Genomic DNA, 16,740 nt, shown 5'->3' with positions numbered 1-16,740 from the left:
AACGAAGTGTGTGATGTGCGCGACCGGCCGAGCTCAAGTAAGTATTCCCCAAAGTACCCATACAAGTTTATGTTATGTTTATCAGCTTTTGTAGAACAGCATGCTAGAATAGGACTAAGGATCTAGGAGTGATGCCTTATGTGCCTGCTTTATATGTTTCAGCTGTATGAGACTTGCATGCTAGTATTGAGTAGACAGCAAGTAGGATAGCCTGATTAGGTTATGCCTGATAGTATGAACTTAGCATTGTATGCTAGTACAGTTCCTATAAGCAGATAGAGTTGATTGAGATTGTTACCCTTGTCTGAATGCTGCTTGCTTCGTGTTTTGTGGGACTCTAAATAATGGGAGTTAGCCATTAGGTGAATACGTCACGTCACATGTGATCAGGGTTGAATAATCTTAGAGTGCTGGATTTGATCCTATTGCGCAGCTCTTGTTTGAGTCCAACCGTTGTAGGGACGAGTCTGTTACTCGAAGGATTATCTGAGCCTCATCACATGTGATGGTATTCAGGTAATGGCTAATTGGCATTACAAGGAGGCCTTCAGCAGCTAAGGACTGGTTGGGTAGAGTCAGAGGATTCCTAGGGTAAGCTTAGGATATGAGTAGCAGTGGTATAAGGGATCTGGTGGAGTCAATGCAGTCCTTGAAGAAGGTACGGATAGATGTGGAAGGTAGTATGGGCCCGTACTACTGAAAGCAGAGGATCCGTACCCGAACTAAGGAAGGCTGAGATAAGACCGGGGAACTTGTAGTAGTTGTGATCCCTCAAGAAGTAGCAGTATCACTAACAATTGATATTTATGTATTGAGAATGGTGGTACTTCGATCGAGGCCGATAGATGGCGGTTCAGGAGAGGGGTCAGGTTCGGGATCAGGTTCCGAGCCGGTAGATGAGGGACTACGCGAGTTCATCGCGTCAGAGATCACCAGGGGTATCCTTGAGTCGACCCCCATCATCTTCGGGTCGATCAAGGAAGCGATAGTTGAGCTGATGGAGGATCACCTCAGAGCGTTCAGGAGCGGCATGGCATCTGGCCAGTCGGGATCTCGCACACTGTCCTTTAAGGACTTCAGGGGCAGTGGTGCGCCGGATTTCCACGGGGTGAAAGACCCCATTGCTGCCAGGCGATGGATTGCAGACATAGAGTCTGCACAGTTGACTAGCTTCTGCCCCGAGTGGTCGAAGGTGAGGTATGCAGCAGGGTGTTTACGAGACCGAGCTCGAGATTGGTGGGAGTCAGTGGGTGACTCGTTGGGAGCCTCAGCGGTCGAGGCTATGACCTGGTCGGACTTTGTGACCAGATTCAGGGCGGAGTTTGCGCCGGCTGTCGAGCTTCAGCAGCTGGCCAGGGAGTTTTTGGATATGAGACAGACGACGGAGATTGTGGCGGAGATCACCGCCAAGTTCCGGGAGAGGGCACTGTTGGTGCCCCAGTACGCGGGTGATGAGGACATGAGGAGGACCCGCTATCATCACATGCTCCGAGCTGACATTCGGGAGCACGTTAGTTTTTTAGATTGCCCCACCTTGGACTCTATGATTGTCAGGGCGAGGGAGAGGGAGATAGATTTGGAGCATATCCGGAAACGGAAGTCAGATGAGGGACAGACGGGAGGGGCTTCGGGGAAGAATCCCAAGGGATTAGATGGTAGGCCGAAAGGCTAGTCAGGACCGGGCCGCTGCAGGAAATGCGGCAGGCCTCATGAGGGGGCATGTAGACTGGGATCGTCAGGCTGCTATAAGTGCGGCAAGACGGGGCATTTTAGCAGGGATTGTACCGCCCCTGCACCTGTGTTGCAGACATCGGAGTTGCTGTGTTTCCACAGCAACCAGAGGGGCCACAAGAAGGCCAATTGTCCCCAGTTGACACGGGTAGACGGCACCCCAGAATAGCTTGACACGGGTAGACGGCACCCCAGAATGGCCGCACGGGTAGTCGGCACCCCAGAATGGCCGTACCGGGTAATCAGGCACCCCAAAATAGCCTGGCAGTATGTATGTTATGTGTTTGTATGGTATGTGGTACGATGGGGGAACTCACTAAGCTTTGTGCTTACATTTTTCAGTTGTTGTTTCAGGTACCTCTTCAGCTAGGGGAAAGGAGCCGGCACGGTAACGGCATATCACACACACTCTTGTTTCCGCACTATGGATTTCTGGGATGTACTCTGAATTATTACTATGATATTACCGGTTTTCAGACATGGATTATTGTTATGAATGTTTTGTAATGATGTTTCTGTGTATTAACCTAAATTAAAAATGAAATTTTTACCGGTATTTTTAGGTTGTTACACACGCATATAGTACAATTAGAAGAGCTTTACCATCTATAAAAAAGGCACCAATCACTTTCTTTTTCTTTCCATTCCTTTTCCTGAATTTCTAATTCTCAATTAAATTAATACAACAAAAGACACAACTCCAATGCATTATATCTTGCTATGTGTACTCACCAATTTTCAAATTATCCACATCTCGAAAAAAAAATGATAAAGGCAAAAAGAAGATTTTTTTAGAGATTTTACAAAAACATTCAATTCCCCTTTCTTTTCCACTGAATCATATAATCCTAAAACAATATTCCAAAAATACTATTCGTTTATTTTTCCATTCCAATCTTGCAACATCACAGAAGAACAATGCTTTTGATAATAGTCTTAATACTCTGACCATGTTGTTCACCCCTGACATTATCCATCTTCACTTTAATGGTATAAGGAACAAATTACCCTTTACCCCATCACCACGCCATCTCCGGCAAACAAACTACACACATTCTTTTGATCTTATTAAGACCATTACACCCTATTTTATTTTTATTTTTATTGACACATGTAAATTACCCGGCTGGGCACATTTGTTAGGTTCGTTTCCAGTTCAACAAGACAAACCATATCCATAAACATACCCACCCGAATCGATTAAATCCCACCTGCACAAATAACCATAATGCATTTTATACCCACAATTATATGGTATCACATATTTATGAATAAAATGATTTATAATAAATTTTATCATAAGCTGATGTATAGCATAAACTTTGAAAGTACAATGTCATAATTTTAATTTTAATTTTAATTTTATTTAGATTTTCGGATTTCGACCTTTTTTCTAGTGAAGTAAGTGTGTGTGTGGGGGGGGAGTGGGCTTGATGTTGGATATCTCTCTCGTTCTGTTTCAAGTTAGCATCATTGGATCCAAAGTTCTTGCGGTCTTAGAATCAACCCAAATTTCATTATTTGAGCTTATTGTTGATTAATAGAAACCGGACCAGTTATTGCCATGTTCAAATCTTGTTGTCCTTGTTTTCCCTTTTTTAATAGATAGGTCCTCTAGTTCAGCTTCAAATCTATTGACTACACTATTTGATACTTGCTGATGACCAAAAATCATGGAAATTTAACTGTGGAATAAAACTCATGAAAAAAAAAGAATGTAGGACACTATAGATTTAAAAAGGTTTTTGTACCTTCATCATCTGTACCAAAACAACAACTTCTCCATTTCCAAGTAGGATCCTATAAAACTCACATTATAAAAAATAGGATATTACGCAAGTAGTACTTTCCTATAGTGTTTTATTGGATTTTTGTATTAAGATCCCTCACCCCATGGTTATGTTTATTTGATCTTAAATAAGCGTTCCATCTTAATAGCTTTGTCCACCTAAAAAAGGTGAATTCCATGATTACATCATCATAAATTCAAATTCGTAAACCTAAAAGACGAGAATAGAAGAAACACAAATAACAAGAATTACTATGATCCAACAGAAGTTTCACCTTGTTTACCAAAAAATATTAAGTTTGCCAAATGTTTTACCTATTGCAATTATACTCTCATGAGGAGCAAGAATGTCACCTGGGGGCTCATGGAATAGCTCTTTCGAACCATTATAATTATAGAAAAAGATAAAATTAATATAGTTTGTATGTATCTGAAATTGAATAATGTAGAATGATTTATATGCATCCGGAATGATGGAGACGTTTCGTGTCCGCCTTCCTCAAGAACACTCCCCATTTCATGTTCACTTTCCTCAGTCTCCCTATTGTAGAGATCAAATCAACAAGGTGAAACAATAGATGATTTTCTTTTTTCGTTAAAAACTTTAAAAATACCATGAAATTATATTATTACCCAATAACTTTTAACTTTAAGTCGTTAGAAAGTCTCCGAACACATGGACACCTTCCGGCTTCTTCAATGCTACAAATGTTGACCAGGTGTATCATGTGGCAGCAATTTCCATGGTTTGGTTTCTACTTCAACAATTATTACTATGCAAACATAGTGAGTGTTGAAAACAGTATAAAGATCATTGTTGAATGGATACTTTGTCACAACATCAGCACCAAAATTGTAAAAAAATCCAATGATCATTCATGGCCTACCCTTTGACATCTCTATGAAGATCTGAACATAAAAGATCACAATTGAAATGATGATTTAATGCTTGCTTGTAGTGACAACATGATTATTTTTATTCATGTTGAAATAAAAGGACACAATCTTGTTGTAAGGGAGCCAAAAACCACAAAAAGCTAGAAGAGAAAATGGAGTTCAGACTAACATGTATTTTACCAAGAAAGGAGAAAGGGAAAACTTAAACTTACAAAGTTAAGAGAGAGGATAACGATCCAAATGGTAAGCATCATAAGAAAATCTTTCACCCATTCCTGCCAAATAGTCTTAAAATCTTCTGGTTGGGCCCTAACAATAGTAGCAACAATAACAACGAATAGTTCAGACATTTCTTTTACTTCCTCCAAATTTATCCTACATAAAAAGACTCATAAAATCGATAGATATGAGGTTGGTTAGAAAAAAAGGCCATACCTTTTGTGGCACAGGAACAAAGGGTGGTGGTTGATAGAGGTTTGTGATGTTACGATTTCCATATCTATAAAGATAAACGTAAAAAACCAAAGATATGTAAAGAAAATACGAAATAGTTTGTGTTTTTCTTAGAAAAACAAAAAAATAGTGATGGCTACCAGATAAGTTAATGTCGTTGTTGAAATAACCACAATCGATTCGTCTTGAATGAATGGAAGAAGGGAACCACAGTTTGGTGGTGCGATGGAGCCGTGATGGTTGATCCATGGGTTTGAATCAAGATCTTCCTAAATCGTGTATTTACCAAGTTCAACCAAAAACCTAAAATCAAATTAAACTTACACAGATTTAAGATTCAAATAAAACCCCCATTGTTCATCAAAACCCTAAAAATATCCTTCAAACAAACAAGTTTTCAAATTAGAAAACAAGAAAAACGAAGAAGAGAGAAGCAGGCGGTGAGTTGTGATATACTTAACCTTGCGGGTAAAGATCGATGGTCAAAAGGTCGACAAAAGCTCTGGGAGAAGTTAGTGAAGCCGGAAAACGATTTTTACAAAGGGGATTGCGTATCGTAGCATACCGACTCCAAAGGTAACACAGTCGAACGATGATGACAGTGGTTTCAGGGAGATTTATGTTTAGAGAGAGAAATGTAATGTATAGTTTCTCGTGTTAGCGAAATACTATCCTAGCAGCAAAAATAGAGATATGTTTGCCTTTATTTTAGGAATTAATCAGGTATTAGAGCGAATAAAGACTACTGGGTCAAAATTCCTATATGTATTGGTTGATAGTATGTTTAGCTTACATGTTTGAACAATGCAAGATTAATATTATTTTATTGGTTGTTACTTGTACTTTTAGCTAAACTGTTTGGACGTCTTAAAAAATATTATTATTATATTGAAGCTATTTTTAGAAATAGTGAGAGTTCTTTTATAAGATGGTATATATATATATATATATATATATATATATATATATATATATATATATATATATATATATATAGGTTCAAATGTTGATGAACATCTATTGTGCGGACGTGTGGACAGTGTTATTATGTGATAATGATAAAGAAAATATGTTGTTTGATAATATGAATACGTTCAATCTTACATAACTATTGTCATTATCACACATTCTCACTAATTAAATCGTCTATAAGGTTATTATAGACTTTTTATTATTATTCTCATTCTGTCAGAATGTTGTCAGAATGTTTATTGAGTCATATTCTGTCAGAATGAAAATGAGTGAAAACGATTTGTGAGAACAAAAATGAATAAGAATTAGTATGCATGAAAATGAAGATAATTTTGTACAGTTGAACGTACTCGCATTACTAAACAACTTATTCTCTTAGTAATTCTCATAGAATCGCACTCTCTACAGGTCCGCACAATAATTATGCATCCAAACTATATATATATATATATATATATATATATATATATATATATATATATATATATATATATAGGGCTAGGTTATAATGTGGATGGAGAACTATTGTGTGGACTTGTGGATAATGCTATTTTATATAAATTACTAAGAGAATATGTTGTTTAGTAATGTGAATACGTTCAATCTCACAGAACTATTGTTATTTTAATGGATTCTCACCAATTCTAATTCATTTTTGTTCTCATTCATCATTTTTTATTTATTTTAATTCTTACAGAATACGACTCAATAAACATCCTGATAACATTCTGACAGAATGAGAATAATTAAAAATTGTATAATAACCTTATAGACGATTTAATTAGTGAAAATGCTTAATAATTAAAATAATTATATAAGATTGAACATATTCATATTATCAAACAACATATTTTTTTGTAATTCTCACAAAATAGCATTATCCACACGTCCACACAATAGATGTCAATCCACATTTGAACCTACCTACCTATATATATATATATATATATATATATATATATATATATATATATATATATATATATATATATATATATATATATATATATATATCTCACCCCTCGAAGGACTATTTGGAAATATCTTATTCGAACTTTTTAAATAAAATAAATTGTAATCTCAAATTCTTTATACCTAAAACTATAAAAATAATGTCGTAAATTATATCTATTTCCAAGGCCTCAACTATTTTTCACCAATAGTCTCTAATTACCTTGACATCTTTCTATATTTCACCAATAGTCTCTAATTACCTTGACATCTTTCTATTGCTCATGAATCACTTGCAACCCATGCCATATGTAAACATAGTTTGTTTGGCTATGAAGCCTAGTGAGTTACATCCGAGTTAGACTCTATACTAATTAACATGTGTAATTTCAACTTTCAAACAACTTTTAAAACAACCTTCAAAATTAACTCTTAAAATACCTTTCAAAACAACTTTTTGCCTTGCCCCTTCTACAATATAAATCAACATAGTTAAAATAATTCATTTTATAGGCAATGTTGTACAACTTTAATGAACTTTTTTTACAACTTACAGTACACTTAAATCGTCATAATTAAAACATTGCATCTTTTCCCTTAAACTGAACTTATACTAGCCTTTAAGTTTTGAAAATTTTTGGGAGTTTACAATTCTATTTGAGTAAAATGTTTTCTTTGAAGATTTACGGGCACCAATCTTGACTTCTCCTGTTGCTATAGTATAATAAGATATAGGCGACATTGTGTTTGGAATGTGCAACTTCCTTACTCTTAAACAATGTCTAACCCCGATAATGCTCATTAAGCTTCTCAAACCAAACATACTTTATTTATATGTATTCAGTTTAGGAGGCTTAATCAAAGACTTAATAACAAATTTATCATTTGTACATTTAGAAGAATTTATTTAGAACTGTGATGTATTGTTAATGTTTACTTTAAAGACAATTTTCTATTGATTTTATGGTAACCATGTTGTATGCCATAACACTTTGAACCTTTAATATATTAAGGACTCGACCATTTGCAATCTTTTTCTACAAATTGTTTTATTAAAATACAAAATACTTTGAAACTTTTATTTTAAATGACTATTTCGAATTTCTCATACTAAAGGCATTACAATTCACATCATTACAAACACATGTTTCTTATACAAAAGTGTTATATTTACATCTTAAAGTGATTCATGATCTCGCTATAAGGAAAAACAACTACAAAGCTATGGTACATAACCTAAGAAACCCTTTGGTGTAAGTAATCTGAATATAATGATTATCTAGGAAACATTTGTGACATACTACTGAAAGAATTACTAACATGTGGTGAAGTAGTTATAAAAGGATTTACTGATTTCCGACCATTAAATGCTCCACTTTTTGTTGTTACTTGTGACACACCACCTTTAGAACGACTAGAAGACGAATTTGGCTTGTATATCCCCGGTTCAGTCAACAATCTAATGTTGAGGTTGACTTTTTTGCTGAGCATCTCAACTACTTGCCTCATTGATGGTCTTTGGTTTGAAACCGCTTGTGTACAAAAGAGTGAAATTATAATAAATCGCATAATTTCCTCATCTGGACATTCTGTTAGGTCAGGGTCCACAATGTCTAGAAGTCTTTCTTCGTCTTTTAGCTTCCATGCCTACAAAATAAGAGAGATTTTGATACCCACAACTATGTAATAAAAACTAACATTTCTTGACACATGTTACCTCCGTGTCAGAAATAGAAAGTCCATATTTGACCTTTTGTTATTATACGAGTAACCCTTTTCATTTTATATCATTTTTTCATACCTTAATTTTCATAGTCTTTCTATCACAATTCACAATACATTGCTAAATAATCATTAAGACCTGTTCCAAACCATAACACTATATATATATATATATATGTATATATATATATATATATACATTTTACATATTTTAAAATACAACCCTTTTATTTATTAGCTTTTTACTAACTTGATTGTATCCTTTTATTACTATAACTTTATATATTAGACAATTAGAAATCAAAACCAAAATAGTTTATGTGTGTGTGTGTGTGTGTATATATATATATATGTGTGTGTGTGTGTGTGTGTGAATTATATGTTTTAAATATGTATTGTATTATGTTTTAAATTTCATAGTGGTCAAAAAACATACCCACTCAACGAGACCCAGGAGATCCTCGCCAAAGGCCGCCTTACTATTACTTCTACCACTTATAATTTCAAGCATAAGTACTCCAAAACTATATACATCCACTTTCTTTGTAAGTTGACCCAATAAAGCGTACTCTGGAGCCAAGTATCCCCTATCAAAATCAGATCCAAGTAGTAAGAAAAAACTCATGGGCCAAATCATTGTACTTTACTCTCGCTACCAATATGGACAATGTATTTTATTTTCACCTATGATAATAGTGTTTTCACATTTCTTTACCGATAATATCAATGCACTTTACCTTTTACCTATAAAAGCAACATATATACATGTCATTACTAATATGGACATTGTACTTATCTGGTACATAATGCTATTACTAATTAGTAAAGAATTATGTGTGCGTTTTTATTATGGGTAAGAAATTGTAAGTTAGTTGTTATATGTGTCATCAAATTTTACATGTGTTGTTGTGAGTTACATATTGATATTATCATTGAAAAATGTGTTTATGTTGCTATTATGGGAAAAAAGATTTAAGTACATTGTTATTATGGGTAAGAGATAAAGTATACCGACTATATACGCAAAAAAGAGTAAAGTGCGTTGCTAATTGATATTTCATGCAATTTGTTGAAAAGAAAACGAGAATGTGGTTGAACATTTCTTACACTGTTCCAGCAACTCGAGTGCTAACGTGAGTGACATTGTCGGGGAAAAGTTTTGCGAGTCCAAAATCTCCTATTTTGGGATCAAAGCTTCCATCAAGAAGTACATTACTTGCCTTTATGTCTCTATGGACAATATGTGGTTCAGCTTCCTCGTGAAGAAATGCAAGACCTGATGCAGTGCCCTTGCATATATGAGCTCGTGTAGCCCAATCAAGGTCTAGGTGTTTGCCTCTTGAGCCTATCATTGAACCAAACAGGATACGAAAGTTAGGTGTGGTTTCATTTCACTTGATGGACTCAAGAAAAACTTAATCTGGTAGGCTATATATGCATATTTCTTTTTGACTTAATATAGAAAAAACCTTGATCCACTAAACTATGCCAATTTGTTTCTTTTTCACTTAATGCAAGAAGAACAATTTAATAAAGAAAGTTATAGAAAGAAGACTTTTCCCATTAAGTCCAAGCTTTTTATAATTATCTTTCATTTACTTTTTACTTTCATTGTCTCAAGTGTGCGGTCATTTTTTTTAAAAAATTTAAACAACATTAGTCCAGACGACACTTTATAGGGGGGAAGAAAATAAATACGACCTTAATCCGATAAGCTATGTATGGTATTTTTTTTACTTAATACAAAAAAGAACGATTTAATAGATAAGACTTTTTAATAGATAAGACTTTCCACGTTAAGTCCAACCTTAGTCAATGAAAGAAGGCTTTCCTCATTTTTTTCCTTCCATTCTCAAGTTGTCGTCATAATCCCAAAATATTATTGAAACATCATTTATCCGGACACCACTTAATTAGAAAGGAAAAAATTAACATGATCTTAATAGAAAGAATTACAATACCAAGTAAAGCACTAGCAAGACTGTTGTTCTTGAGGTACTCATATACCAAAATCCGGTGACCATCCTCCACACAACAACCTATAAGTTGAACAAGATTTGGATGTCGAATGCCTGAAATCGTTTTGATCTCTGTCAAGAATTCAATTGTCCCTTGTTTTGATTCAGCAGAAAGCGACTTGACTGCAATATGAGTGTCGTCTCTCAAAACCCCCTATAATATAAACATTTAAATTAATTTTATTAAACTAATTTAGAAATTATCAAATATTAGTAAATCATAGGAAATTTAGGAGTGTGTATGTTAGCCGGATTTTACCTTATAAACAACTCCGAAACCACCTCCACCGATTCTATTTGATGGATGAAAGTCCCTTGTAGCCGATCTCAACGAATTATATGAGAACTGTTTAACGTTATTAGTAGAAATATCTAACCAACCAAAAAACAACTTAACATTAGAAAGCATATAAAACGGAAATTCTTCATAGATGGGCTTGCTAAATGCCAAAAAATATTATAGCATTCTGCTTTTATTTATTTCTATTAGAACATTATATTTTTTATTTTTTCTTACTTAGAGCATTTTCAATTGTAGTATTTTTTTACCATTGGAGAGGTGAGATTTTGTGGAGATTTTCAGCCACTTATTTCTTATATATGTTGAGTACATTTTGCCCCTACAAATAATAACATTTTATTTGAAACCTTACTTTGTATTCAAATATCAATTTTTTATTATTTTTTAGTAGTTAATGTATTTTATTAAATACATAGAATAAAAATAAATATATTATAGAAAACTATATTATTAATGTAACATAGTATTAATTTGAGAAATTTAACATGTGATGGAAAACGAAAAATTACATGAAAGGCTTTTAGAGACATTAAAGATAGATGAGGATAAAATAAAAAGGCTTTGTAAAAGTTAAAACTATTGGAATGAGTTTTTAGCTTTTTTTATAATAGATTTTAATAAAATAGAGGTTATTGATAAATATTTTGAAGATTAACCACCGGGGATTAACCAAGAATATATAGTTTGGAAAATCTATGCAATTATAACATTTTACTTTCATTTTTTCCAATTAGAATATTATATGTAAAAATATCTTATGAGTTATGAAGCTGAAATTGCTTTCTATTTGGACGAAAGGTTATAATTCAATGATTTTTTTCAAAACAATATTAGCATATACAAACTATTGTTTCCAGTTACGTTAAATACCACTAAAAGCTAAAGATATAATCATATGAAAGCAAACAAACTAACACACAGACAAAAACATATCTATACATGTTGTGTATATGTATAATTATATGAATAAAAAAAAAAAAAAAAAAAAAAAAAGAAAGACAGTGAAATAATCTTACCATCTGGAAGCTTTCTAGTTCTTGCTTTACATGCATCAAAAGCACCGAAACAACCCATACCCATTGCTCCACTACGAATCACCCACAACTGATATCCACTAAATTCTTAACTTGCAACATCGAATCTTCAACAAAACCCACAATTGATCTACAAATCAAGACATGGGTATGCCATAACTGGTTATAGTTTTATACCAATTACAAGAGTCAACGAAGTTACAGTAAAAAAAAACAGACGATCGATCAAGAAGACATGAAAGATCTTGTGCACAGAATACATGAAACGGCAAAAGGGGCCATGAAAGAGTATTCAAGTAGGATGAAACAATGGGACAGTTTTTTAATGATGAATTATTGATACAAACAAGTAGGAAGCGGTTTCTTATAGGAAGGGGAATTTGATAATGAGAGGGGAAAACGATCTTGAATTAGATGGTAACACAAAGTAGGACTGGTTACCTAACGAAGAAGAAGGATGAATTATGAAAGGGACTGGTTACTTTTCCCTTTGTCTTTTTAATGTTTTGCTTTTTGACTTGTGATTATGTTTCTTTTTTGTGGGTAAAATTTAAGTGGAACGTTATATGGTCTTAGAATCAAGCACTCGGGAACTATTTTCACACGAGAAAACTTTGAATTTTTCAACAAAATCTTTTTCTTTTTGTGAAAATATAAGGTTGAAAGCCACCTTTTGTATCTCATTCATTTGTATTACTTCCAACAAGGAAGAAAAGATAATTAGTCATGTTATAAAATTAGAAAAATTCATATCTTGATTTGAATCTATAATATTAGTGGTCTGTTCTCACATTGACTCGGCCAAGTCTTTTTAACATCACAAATTTTTTCATATGCCAACAACACATTAGTAAAAATCACAACAAAAACATATATTAAAGGCAAACACCAAACAGTCAACAAATTATGTTGCTAACAATTCCTTATAGAAAAATCAATTCTTTTAAAATCTAAGTCTATGTCACAACATTATTATACATCATCAATTTAACTCTATTGTAAAAGTTTACGGCCTTAGCCTTTAGTGCAAAAAAACCAAAAGTATAAAAACAAATGCCATAAATACATGTTGATTACTCATGCATGTTTATTCGTGTTTTGTCACATAAGTTTTCAAAACAATCTGTCATCATAGTGAACTCGCAACTCCTCACCCTTACAAGAGGGGAAATGTAACGATCCATTTATGGTATGTAATTTTAATTAAAGTATCTCCATTTCTTAAGGGGTACTCGACGAGTGTGTAGCCCGACTCGTCGAGTAGAAGCGGGATGAGCTCGCGATTTAAGTTGGCTACTCGGCGAGTCCATATGTTGGGACTCGGCGAGTCTGCCTGTTTGGATGATGCCCTAATTTCAAGGGTTTGTACCCTATTTAAACGTCATTATAGCGTCCCACCCCAGCCTCCAACACCTTTAGAGCATTTCCCCTGTAAACCCTAGCCCCCATTGTTGAGCTTGAGTGTGTTTATGCTAGTTTGAAAGCTTTGGAAGAGAAGGAAGGAAAGAAGGTCCATAGAAAGAGAAAGGAGATCCAAAAGTTAGCTTTCATCTGGTTCTCATTCAGGTAATAAAGTTATTACCTTGTGTATTCCTCCATTAAACCCTCTTTTATGCTTGTTATGTATCTTTTGGAGCGTTATATGATTCAAAACTTGATATATGGACTCTCCTTTGGATGGAAACCTTAGATCTTGACGTTATTGAACTCCAGGAGCTCATTACCGCCACCTTTATGCAATCATGGCCTTGTTCCAAACCCTAAGAGCTTAGTATTTGATGATTTTTGGTATTTTAGCCTCATACTCTTGTGCATGCACGTAAAGTTGGAAACTTTACGTGTAAAACCAGTCCTAGAAGCTCAGATCTATGATTTGGAAGCACTGTAATCGATTAGAATTAACTTTATAGTAATAGCATGCTTGGGACTCGGCGAGCTGCTCTTCAGACTCGGCGAGTTGTTCTTCAGACTTGACGAATGTTCATACGACTCGGCGAGTCACAGACTGGACGTGTTCATATGTTGAAGGAGAACTCGATGAGTTGTTCATACAACTCGGCGAGTCATATGAAGTTAGACTCGATGTTAGTATCGAAGAAGAACTCGTCGAGTCTTTTCCAAACTCAACGAGTAGAAGTGGGTAGAGGACTAGAATGGATGATAGGGACTCGATGAGTTGGCGACCCAACTCGACGAGTCCGGTTAACTGGAAGTTGACTTTGACCATGAAGTTGACTTGACCAGGAGTAAATAGTCATTTTACCCTGAGATTTGTTATCAGTATTTGATTTAGTGTTTATGGGATTTGTAGCCGGGGAGTTCCGGAGCAGCAGTCAAGCAGTTTTAGATTTAGCATCTCAGCAGCCAGTGTTACGAGGTGAGTTTCCTTCTAGTATGAACGGGTCTACGGCCATAATGTCGATTCGCTTAGTTAGTAGTAGTTCCGGACTTCGGTCCGATGCAATAGTTCAGTGTGCTTGATGTCTTTGTGATTCAGGCCTGTCTTTGTGTTATGTGTTCCGGACTTGGGTCCGATGCAGTATGCAGTATATGTGTTTATGCTAGTAGTTATGATTATGCTATGCTATGTTCAGTCAGTTTTCGGACTTCGGTCCGATGTAGAGGGCAAGGCCCTGGTTAGTTCCGGACTTCAGTCCGATGCAGTTTCTGGACTTCGATCCAATACAGGGGTAAGGCCCTAGTTAGTTCCGTACTTTGGTCCGATGCAGTTTCCGGACTTCGGTCCGATGCAGAGGGCAAGGCCCTAGTTAGTTCCGGACTCTGATCCGATGCAGATTCCAAACCTCGGTCTGATGCAGTGGGCAAGGCCCAATATGTGTTTATATGTTGTTATATGGTATGTGGTAGTTTAGGAGAGCTCACTAAGCTTCGTGCTTATAGTTTCAGTTTTGGTTTCAGGTACTTCCGCTAGCAAAGGGAAGAGCTCGGGTTGATGGCATCGCACCCACCACAGCTTCAGTTTTATCCTGGGAGTTTTATTCAGACATTTTGTTATGATTGACACAGTTTTGTTTTGACACAATTACTATGTCTTTTGAGTACTCATTCCATGGTTCTGGTTATATATGACATTGGATGATGTGATTTTTAGTAATATTAAAACAAAAAATTTTGGGTCGTATTTTGGGTAATTACAGGAAACCTCTATTAGATTCACTTAAGCCAGTACGTTGATTTTGAAGACCATATGAGAAAAGTAAAATGGATCCCTAAATTATATATATATATATATATATATATATATATATATATATATATATATATATATATATATATATATATATATACACACAAAATTATTAATACAACGATAACCTAATAGGGTAGACGTCACTAATTATTATTAGTGACTATGATTAAAATTAGAAAAACTTTTCATTTACAAATAATCTGTGATGGTAATTAGCGACATAACCCCAACAGAAGCCACCTTATTCTAAAGATGAGACAGAATAATGTCACTATTCGGTCGCTAAGTCCCTCATTAATTTCGGGCGTGTTCGGCACGGATCGTTTAGAAGCGTTTGAGAGCTTCTAGGCTCTAGCTTCTAGCGTTTGACAAAATACTACGTTTTGAATAGAAAGTCTTGTTTGGCACTATAAGCTTCTAGCGTTTAGTTTAAACAAAACACTCCAAATCCAAAAGTTAGTTCATGTAGCGTTTAACAAAACGTTACAAGCTACCCGCTACCAGCTAGTTTTGTTGAACATGACCTTCATCTTTGATTTGCCATTGTTGGCCTTTAGTGGTGGATTACCAACGAAACATTCCGTTTGTTGATTCCTATGTTTCTACTACATAAACAACATTTCACGTCCCTTCACGACATGGGTCATGTAAGGTCGCACACCCCGTATTTTCTTATGGGTGGTCCTAGATTCACACATGTATGTTTCCCTCTTGTACATCCAAACAAAATTTGGTGTCCCCTTCATCAAGAAATTCACAAACGTTTCTTTCTTAATGAAAACTCAATACATGCATAAATAATTCAAGAAAAACATATCTTAATTATCTTAATAATACAACGATATATTTCTTTTATTATATTGTTATATTATTCTTTTAAAACATAAAAATTATAACATGTAGCTAACTTTTTACTTAATATTTAATAGAAAAACTTATAGAAATTAACATACTGCTAATAAAAAGCTATATTTTTAATCCAATTTTATATCCTATAACTTCTTACATTTGTTAGGATATTTTACCCAAACAGTTCCGTCAAAAAATATTTACACAAATGGTTGTTCTAACTTACAAAATGGTCCATGTTTTAACAGAAAATTATAAAAAAAAAATGTCCATATGTAGAAAACAAATTACAAAATGGTCCCTATAATCTACAAGAATATGATTACTTTTACAGGATCGGTCCCTATGTTTCAAAAAATTATATAAATGGTTTGAATAATAAGAGGATGCAAAGCAGTTTGATAATAAGAGGACGCAAGTATTTCCCAATGATAACAACAGGACTCAAAAAAGTTTGAAACGCTTGAATCTACAAAATAATATATAAGTAATTAGATTGAATACATATATAACTAGTTCAAAAAAGTCTGAACAAGAAATATTACCGCATAACCAATATCAACGAAAACATATTCAAATATGTTGTTGTCATGTCATATGTGTAATACTCACTAGATTATTTTTCTCTAAATTGTAACCAGGCCGGCCCAGTACCTGGGCGAGTTGGGCTGAGCCCCAGGGCAGCAAATGAAGAGGGGGTATAAGTTTAACCCACTATATTATCAGTATAGGAATTATTTTGGCCCAATATCTAATGTACAGGACTTGTGGCTCCGTTTAACAATCTAATTCTGTGATTTTATGGAGGGGCG

At 34.6% G+C, this 16,740-nt stretch overlaps 1 protein-coding gene across 1 annotated transcript; it reads right to left on the bottom strand.

The window, feature by feature from the left end:
- Positions 1–7,869: 7,869 nt before the first annotated feature.
- Positions 7,870–12,325, bottom strand: LOC111891702 (putative serine/threonine-protein kinase). The gene is made up of 6 exons (XM_023887772.3): positions 11,851–12,325; positions 10,793–10,905; positions 10,477–10,687; positions 9,623–9,860; positions 8,952–9,102; positions 7,870–8,440 (listed from the first exon to the last, which is right to left on the bottom strand). The coding sequence occupies exons 1-6, from the start codon at positions 11,912–11,914 to the stop codon at positions 8,069–8,071; spliced, it is 1,149 nt and encodes a 382-aa protein (XP_023743540.1). The 5' UTR covers positions 11,915–12,325; the 3' UTR covers positions 7,870–8,068.
- Positions 12,326–16,740: the final 4,415 nt, after the last annotated feature.

The sequence above is a fragment of the Lactuca sativa genome, chromosome 5 (assembly GCF_002870075.4).
Source record: "Lactuca sativa cultivar Salinas chromosome 5, Lsat_Salinas_v11, whole genome shotgun sequence".
In the NCBI taxonomy this organism is placed as follows: Eukaryota; Viridiplantae; Streptophyta; class Magnoliopsida; order Asterales; family Asteraceae; genus Lactuca; species Lactuca sativa.
This window is presented reverse-complemented; position numbering and strand designations above follow the sequence as displayed.